Source organism: Zerene cesonia, chromosome 10 (assembly GCF_012273895.1).
Source record: "Zerene cesonia ecotype Mississippi chromosome 10, Zerene_cesonia_1.1, whole genome shotgun sequence".
In the NCBI taxonomy this organism is placed as follows: Eukaryota; Metazoa; Arthropoda; class Insecta; order Lepidoptera; family Pieridae; genus Zerene; species Zerene cesonia.
This window is the reverse complement of record NC_052111.1, coordinates 9186951-9196764: the sequence shown is the minus strand read 5'-3', so window position 1 is coordinate 9196764 and position 9814 is coordinate 9186951. Positions and strand designations below refer to the sequence as shown.

General features: G+C 32.0%; 1 protein-coding gene across 1 annotated transcript; it reads right to left on the bottom strand.

Annotated features, from left to right (window-relative positions):
* Positions 1–1409: 1409 nt before the first annotated feature.
* Positions 1410–6519, bottom strand: LOC119829431 (phospholipid scramblase 3-like). The gene is made up of 5 exons (XM_038351919.1): positions 6489–6519; positions 4578–4777; positions 2837–3028; positions 2140–2292; positions 1410–1433 (listed from the first exon to the last, which is right to left on the bottom strand). Exons 1-5 carry the CDS (start codon positions 6517–6519, stop codon positions 1410–1412), a joined length of 600 nt encoding a protein of 199 aa, XP_038207847.1.
* Between the last annotated feature and the right edge of the window lie 3295 nt (positions 6520–9814).

Genomic DNA, 9814 nt, shown 5'->3' with positions numbered 1-9814 from the left:
AAAACAAATAAAGATACCGCAAAGGAATGCGCCGCGCCTATAATTTTGTATACCGAACATTCAAAACTTCGACAAACTCGCAGTATAATTTCTTTTGGGCGGTTTAATAAAAAATAATGTTCATTATAACGAGCGGCATAAATAAAAACTTTTTAAATAACTGTCTTCGTGACTAGAGCTATGTGTACACCTGTCGGCCAGTCTGCGAGTGTCGGCAAATGTCGGCGAGTGTCGGCAACACGTCAGGAACAGCAATAAAACACTCGGATGTACAGATTGTATCGCGTTTGTAATTAATTTATTTCGCTTCGCAGCCTACAATGCAGAATAGTAAAGGTTCCGGGCATGAGCGTTTGCGATTTGCCTTTGTACTACTCTTTTTCAATAAATTTATTCAAATATTATATTTTATTTCATAATACCAATAATAGCGAGAAAAAGAAGCAATATTGTGAGAACTTACAGTCGTAAAAGAAAGCTAGTGGATGAATAAGTCTTTAAGTTTTGTTGTAGCATTTAAGATTTTCGCCTATCTGATCCAGACTTTAATTGGACCCATTTAATAAAAATCCGAAAGATATGAATATTGACACATCTTCGTCATAATTTGGTACAACTGTTCTGTTTGTTTAAAATTATCTTTACACAGTGTAAGTAGGAATCTAAGTTTTAACTTCATTACAGTTGATATCTTTGAGCACTGCCTCATTGTATACTGTATTCATTCTATACCCTCATTTTATAGTACGTACATTCCTTTTACACTTTAAAGTACGCCTATACAATAAAGTACGTGCTACAATTCTGTTGTATAAATATCCCCGCCCACACTCGCAGCAGAAACAGGCTTTCCCGCGCAAACTCTGAGATTTATTGCGCCGCGAATTAGCAAGGCAATAAAGTTTTTCATGCATTACAACTTCCTTCTTGCCTTGCCCCAAATTGATAGTCGTTTTTAAAATATTTTCCTTATGGGCTTTGCTTTGTAAGTTTTCTCATATATTTGACGGAGAAATTATAATTTATTGTTGGAACTTATTAATACGGAATGGATATGCAAAAACGTGTTCAACATAAATCTCTTATAAAAATATCTCGAATATAGTTTTTTTACCATAAAATGTTTAGGATTACCTTATTATCTCTTTGTTCTTTTTTTTGTTTCGTGATTTATATGGATGATAATTTATTAAAAATATTGTATAATTTATTTCTAATCAATTTATTTCCAACAATAATTTCATAAATATTTTTAAGTCATTGCACTTTGGGTTTTTTAATTTTAATAAGCTGCCATCTTTTTACACGCAAGAAGACTGCTGCTTGCTATAGTTGTCGTTATTGAGATAGCGTTTTTTCTATTCCTCGCTAGATGGCGGGATTTAGATATTCATGGTTTCATCATGTCTTTAATTTTCGAAGAGCAAAAAGTCCTGAAAAAGAACATTAACTTATTATTATTAACTATTTTTCACTAAATGGTGCTTTATTTTTGGAAGATTTAAACTTAATAATAAAATTTATTCTGTACTGTAGGACACTGATGTTTACCTATCTTTAGGTAGATGATAAAAAGGTAAAGTTGTATATTTGCGATATCGTGAGGATGTATTGGATAATCAGTTTACTAATAGTGAAACCAAGTTATCTGTGAATGTCTGTCTGGCTATATTATATATTATTGTTTATGTTATCTCGAGTCGGCTCTGGCTGAGGCAGAACGAGCGGCTAGTTTTTAAAATGCACATGCTATGCAGGTGCATATATAGGTATTTATGCCTAAACAGTAATTATATATAATTATATAGTATAGCATAAATAGGTATTTATGCCTAAACAATAATTATTTTTACATCTTTATTATCTATAATCTGCACATGCGCCAAAAGTCGTTATATGGGATCTGCCAGTCTCAAGAAAGAGATCAGTGTCCCTGCAGTGGGAGCATATTATATAGGTTATTGATGATGGCAGTCGGTAAACTGCGTGAGTATAAGACTTGAAAGCGTAAAGAAATGGAGAAAGATAGACGCATCTACAATGAGTTTTCATAGTCTTCAAGTTTACTAGCCTTAACGTCTATAGCTTCTATAACGTCTATTATGAAGTGATAAGTTTCAACATCGTTATATAGCTTACAATAAGAAAGCAAGTGCCAATAACAGCGGCCTTGTAGCGCACGTCGAGCGGCGGCAACAGCAGCGCGAAGTTGTCGCGCTCGCTGCGCCCGCGCGTCAGCCCGCTCCAGCGCTTGCAAATGGCGCCGATGCGCTTTTTATCCGTCGAGTATAGCTGGAATTGACAGCGCTTTTAGTTTGTCTTTGTGTAGCTCATTATTATGGATTTTTTATGTTACTCTTGATGCTGTGGGTTTGACTAATGATATAAATTATCGTGTCCCTTCTCATTGTAGAAGTAGATGAACTATGATGATTTTGAAAGTCATGACAATATAACTTGTTATGTATTTTATAATCGTTAGTGAAAATCTACCCCTTCTTACGACTGATTTTGCAATCCTGGGTTTTTTAATTTATTCATCCGATGGCGTATTGGACAACGATTTCAAAAATATGTTCTAAATGCTCGAATTTTGACTTGGAGGTGACATTGTTATTATTTTGTATAAAAATTTTATTAGATTGATTTGTTTAAACCCAGATTTCAGTTCAACCGAAATCGCCTCTAAGCATTCGGAATTCAGTGTCGTAAATTCATGATAGCAAGTATTATAACTATTATATTATTATCTGTGGTATTCTTATTAAAACGTCTATTTTCAAGTTTCTGTACTTGGCTTGCTTTATTCATATTTAACTAATTAGTAATTACTAACCTCAAATTCACACTCCGACGTGGTAGACACGGGCCCTTTGACGCGTATCACGGGCTTGTCGGTGACGTCATTGATGGACAGCACTGGCTTGAAGAAAGTCACCTCCTTGCGGACGATGGCCACGGGCTGACCGCACACGGACACGTCCATTTTGTCCTGCCCAAGTGTGTACGGGCGACGGAGTTTTATCACCTGGAAATGGAAGATGGCGCGGTTAAATTAACACAAGTATGATATTGAATATTGATATGTAAGGAACAGGAGTAAATTTGGTCTTTTGTTTGTTTATAATGGATAGTTTATTTGTTCTTGAACTGCGGTTAAACTGAAGAATTTTTGAAAGCTAACTGAAACACCGATCTAGTCTATTTCGATCGTTCTAAACATAAATTTTCAAAGGATCTTAAGAATGATTTCACCGTCAAAATACTACATTATTGTTATACGATATAGGCTTTATTTTGATCAGATTCCCTTTGCATATATTAAATGACACATCGTCTATATGAAATGGTGGTGAAGCTTTGATTAAACAAAGAAAAACGTCCCGCACGCACACACGAGTGCCAACGAAAAGGAACAAATAATAAGAAATTTAACACGATAAAAGGTTGCGTTAAGTGAACACTTATACGATACTCGTGCCAACTGCCAAGGTCGCATCCTGACACATAGAACTTCTCAAGCTTCTAGTGTAGAAGAAACCTAAAGCGACGAAGAAACCTCTCCCTACCGTAAATGAAAATATGATGACCTGCTTTATTATTTTTGTGTATTAGACGTTAATATGCGAACGCAACTTCAAACCAAAACCACACGAAAATGCAAAAAGGTGCATTAAATACTCCAATTAATAAAATATTTGGAAAGATTTTCAAGTGCCTACTATTATTTCCTTTGAGTATTTTTATAAAACTCTATGAAATAAAACATACATAAATCTCATTATTGTAATGAATATATCTTACGTCTATGCAAGTAATAGTGGTTGTTATTAAATTCAAAATAACTTAAACTCATGAAATAAATATATCAAAATGTTAATCAAAGTTTATTTCATTAATTCCCGCAGCATGGCTATAAAAACAGTTTCTGTAATAATCTCTCCATAAATATCACACGCAAGGGTTAAACTTTGGGTTTATTACAATCAAAGTATTTGCGCACTAAATTATAACTCTTGTAACCTTCATTTGTAATAAATCCGAAAAAAGTAATCTGTAACGTTACATTTTCATCCAAAATATACTATTATATAGATTTTTGAGCCTATTTAAACACATACCTTACGCAATTACAAACTCATTTTATCTTTTGACGAAGTTCTTTTCCTATAATTTTTACCGCAGCTGATATTCGATTACTCCTTAGAATATATCAGATAGCAAGCCCGGTCAAAACCGGTCAGGCATTTCAGAGATTCCATTTTAATAACAAACAAACAAACAAACAACAAACAAAAACGTAATAACGTAATAACGTTTACAATATGCATTATTTCCTTATTCAAATGCCGATTTTCTAAATGTTTCTATGTTTTACGTACAACTTTTTTATTTTATTTCATTTATGCAATCTTATCAATTCTTAACCTCTTTCCAATTTATAGTCGGCAATCCATTTGTAGAGGCATAAGATCAGCAATCGATCTTACGCCTCATCAACTGTTCATGGGCGGTAGTAGCGCTTACCATCAGACAAACCACCAGCTCCATTTCCGACGATGACATAAAAAACTCACCTCTCTGTTGTCAGTATCATAGACATCGATCTCAAAGGATCTGCTTTTGCCAGACAGAACCTTGTCCAATATCCCGGAGTCCTCTTTCGCATATAGCAGGACCTCACCATCGGGGCTGGTGACGACATATTTGCTGCTGGGGTACGCTTTGGTCTTCTCTCGTACCACCACCCGCTCCAGTGAATTTAATTTGTCCAACCCTGGATATACGTTTGATGGATTAATTGTAGAAAACTCAAGAAGGTTGTATATAGTTGTATGTGCATTATGAATAGGTTTTGATTATTTTTATTTGGTAAATGTTATGTAAATATATAAGTGGAAGTTGATGAATGTGGATCACAAGTTGTTGTTGAAATTAAATGAGAATTGTTTCTTGTTGTTTCACAAAGTATACCCAAAAGTATAATGGATGTAATTTTTAAGAAAATGGATATGGCCTCAAATCAAATTTATGCTACTTTTAATATAGATACTATATGAATATTATTCGCTGTTACTTTTATTTTAATATTATTTAAAGCTATCTAAGAAAATATTATAAAAAGGAACCATTTGTGATTTTGCAAGTATGTTTCAATGTTTTCACGTAAAAACAACTATATCGATTTCAAAAATTATTTCACCATTAGCGAGCTGCATTTATCTTATTTAAACATAGGCTGTATATATGTACTCCGGGCGAAACCTAAATTCTTTCTTCCATAACAAATAACAATTTGTATATAGAAAGAAAGAAAGAAGAAGAAAGAAATAATGTTTATTTAACACCACCACATTTACACACAGTTAAATTAAAATTAAAATTAAAAAGTGAACTTATGACTAAACGGTGTGGTGATATAAAGGTGATAACTACTCAGCGTGTGCTACGCGTAATGCGCAGCGCTGATTTTCAGTAGCCCCTTGTATATATGTGGTCTATACTCATGTATGTGGTGTTTAACTATCTATAAATTCTGATAAACCATGCAATCTCAAATACAAACATTTATTTATTCAAAAAGACCTAAAGAAACACTTTTGTATCGTCATAACACTACAGAGAAGAGACGGCAAAAAATCTGTAGTTGCCCTTTTCCTGTTTTTTTTTCCATTTACTAACCTGGGTAATATATTCAATACATAATAATGGTTCCAAATGACTGCGACAACATTCCGAAAATGATATGAATATATAAAAATAATTTATAACAAACATATATACAGTTCGGTAACCCACGTAACTAGAATAATTCGAATGATCATATATTAGCAATCGCAGAACTTTTCTAATCTAGCAAATAAATATACGAATGTTTTGACATGTTTTGGCGAAACATCGGCGTGCAGTCTATAATTTTTTCAAGTTATGAGGTGCAAGCACAATAAACAGAGCATTGCTGAACGCACAGGCGATACTTTGCGATGTTTATTTTAATAAACATGCATGCTATATACCCAGTTGAAGACTTTTTGTGCACATTTATTTACAGATAAACTTCTGAAATCACAGATTATATTGGTAAGAAGAAGAGAAATTTATAAATACATGGTAACTAAGATAAGGTATGAAGCACCGGGTGCTTGCTTGTGATCGCTTACCATCAGGCGAACCACCAGCTCAGTTGCCAGCCTATGACATAAAATATGTATACCACATTTACTTTAAATATGCGTGCGGAATGCTAGTCATACAATAAATTCAATATTTTTAAAGAGCAACTACAGAATTTCCTGCAGACCTTGTCTATAGAAACTGCTTTCCGAACCGCTGGTAAATGTTAAATTATGTATTTTGACTTTTAAATAATAGAATTAAAGTAAGTCTAGCGGATTTAATGTTTGAGTTTAAATTTGAATATACTTAAAGATGAATCTTACTTAAAGCAGTTATGCGAGAAAGGACGAAACTTGAGCACAAAAACTTACCCTTGTATCCAGAACTATAACCCTCCGTCATGTTTCCTCGTTTCACTTTCAGCGTATATTTCAACTAATTTTCAATACATTTCACCACTATTTCACTAATTGTACAAGCTCTACTATAAGTTATTACAGATAGTAATTACAGTAAATGTAATTTAATTACAAAAAAAAGTTTTTGTAATTAAACAAATTCTAATAAAATTTAAATTTATTTAATTTAAACCTAGTTATTATGTTTAGTGGGTTAAATTTTACCACCAAGAATTGTAATTTAAAACATAAAAAAAAATATTGTACTATAAGAATTATTAAATATGTTACTGTTAATTTCATAATTCTTATAGTATCATATGTATTTTGTGAAATATTTTGTCACGTGTATTGACTTTATTCAATTGTTGAGTTTTCTAAACAAAAGCAATGTCCAGCAAATGTAGTTCTTAATTGTAATTAGACGTTTATCTTCGCTGGTTCAGGCAGTTCTTGTACGTAACTGGATTATTCTAAAAGCTCTTAATTAATTCACTATCTCAATCTAATTTTGCTTTGCGACTTGAAGGCAAGGTTTGGAATTTTATTAGCATATTATGCTCTTTTGAATTTCTCGACTGATTTTGTAAAACTGTTTGTTGCTGTAGTAATGCGTGTGGTAACATGATCATATCCACAACGAGTAAAGGCTAATCGCGTACCTATAAGTTATTCTGTTCCATAAACTACAACACTAAGTCTTATAAGAACCTGTTCAGTCATTTTGGCCTGATGGAGTAACAAACCGTTTGAAATTTATAGTATTTGTAAAGTTTCAAACGGTACTCGATACAGATGCGAAATCTTGCAGAACTAAACGTAACTGCAATCTTATCATTTAACACGAATGAATTCAGCCAAAGTTTAAAAACGGTGTAGTTGTATTTACGCAATATTTTAGCGAAGTATTTCACGAAACGTTTGTATATTTGTTTATTTTCTCTATGTTTTTATTGATCGCCCACATCCGTTAAACGTTTCGTTCGAATGGCGCTGCTATCAAAACACCAATGAACTTATGGTAAAATATTACATCTTAACCCGGTTTTAAAGTAAACGAACAAAATCTTAGACGTATGATGTTAATAATAATTTTTATTATCAACTATTTATGGATTTTACAATATATCTACTAGTCGCCTCGGTTTTGGGGGATAAGCACTTTTTTAGGATTAATTATTATAGATTTTTAATGATCTTTATATTGGATGAATTTTGGGCTTATGAATTACATGTCTCTGTATTTGTTCTTTATTTTTATTGCCCCAAAATTGTAATTTAAATAAAATTTTCATCCAAGAATTTTTAACAAAATGGATTACATTATTGGAATTTTCAGTCACTAATTTATTCGAATAAAAATATGTACTCTCTGATAACTTAGCAATATGTTAAAGAAAACTTTAAAATCAAGCCCCAAAGCCAAGGTTATGTAATGTTATGAAATCTACTTATGCGTAGATATATTATAGTACTTTTTGGTCATATTCATTAAAAACTGAAGCACTACAATGCAAAGCTTTGCTGTTTACAGGATTTCATATTTCAATTACTTTATAATAAATCTCGTAGCAAAAGACGGATGGTAAACATTAAACATACTAAAAGTTTAAAAGATTTACGGTTTGAAACTAAATCACGAGAACCTACTACGTACATTGAGTAATTCATGTAATTGTGAGCTAGCAAATGCGTTGACTTGAATCGGTTACTTTTCATTCAAACATTTTACAAACAAATTATATTAATTAGGTTAGGTCACTAATGTATCTCTTATAAATAAATAATATATCTATATTTTGTCGCTAGATATTATTTTGATATCAGCTGTAAGTACCAATCTATTTTTTAAATTGTGTCTCATGCGTTTATGCTTATTATTGTTGGTGAAACATCACAAGAGATTCAGCATTATAAATTTAGTTTAATAATGAAAGTTTTTAATATAACAAATCATTAAATATCATATCTATGAAGCTAGCCGTTAACATTTGTAGATGTTTCTCAAATTTAATCAATCCATCAAATTTTATAATGATTTTTTTAAATTAATACTTAGTACATGTTTAATTGCACTTTTCTTAACTCTGTACCCTTTAATTCGCCGACAACCTGTTAATTACTAACACTTTATTACGTACTTATACAAAAAGAATTTACCTATAAACCGAGCACTTCACAATTATAATAATTAATAAACGTAACGTAATAATTAGGAACAGATTTCCAAAGCTCTCACTTCAACCACACGAAGGTAAGCTCAGAGCTACGACTGAATGACGCGCGTAGTTTCGTAGCCTCGAAATTGTGTAAGGCGGTGTGCATACGCCTAGATTTTGTGATTTAATATGAAAATAGATAATAAATATTCAGTAGTTTCTAATATAGTATTTTTTGACGATATGTGTTATCTGCCAACGCGCAGCAAGCCCGCGTGGTGGATTATACTTGAACTCATAGGAGTCCCAGCAGTGGGAACATATATGGGCTGATGATGATGATGATGATGATGATGATGATGAGAAGGATAATTTGAAGTAGGTATGTTTTTCTTTGTTTATGTAACCTCTTCAATCTCCCAAAATATCGGCATAATCTTATTTCTTATAATAATTAATTTTTATGTGAAACAAATAATAAAAAAGTAAGTTTAATGACAACTACAAAGCATACCATAGTATCTGTAGCAGAATTGTAAAAAATATAAAATCTTTCTTTTCTAAAGTCGGTTAAAAGATATTGTGCTCTTAGCCTTATCGGGTAGTAACTAAAAACAGTAAAGTATCGGTTTCGTAGGGTTAGGCCCAATGACAACAAACGACGCAGTTAGTTTAAGGGTTTAATGCTGTCTATTCTGAGATACTATCATAATGGTTGCAAAATTACACTTCAGAAAGGATATTAAATCTTCAATTTATAAGTATAAAATATCTTTAAATCTATTGTATGAAAATAAAAGTAGATAATACTCATACGAGCATAATGCCATTCAAGTAAGATGAATAATACGATCAATTCTGCGCCATTTTGTGTGTGGTTAAATGAGTTAATTTAAACATATAAATAATCTAAGTTACGTTGGTGTTATTTGATGTAAGATTCAGGTAAAATAAATCAAAACGCTATTGATTTTAAATTACATTTCACATGAAATGAAGAGATAAAATTCTTTAGCGTATTTAGTTGAATTGTATAGTAATACAACAAACAAAAATCTGCTGTTATAATACTTAGTCTGGCCATAAATACTGTTACACTTAATTATAAAAAAATATTACATTTGAATTTCGAATCTGTCA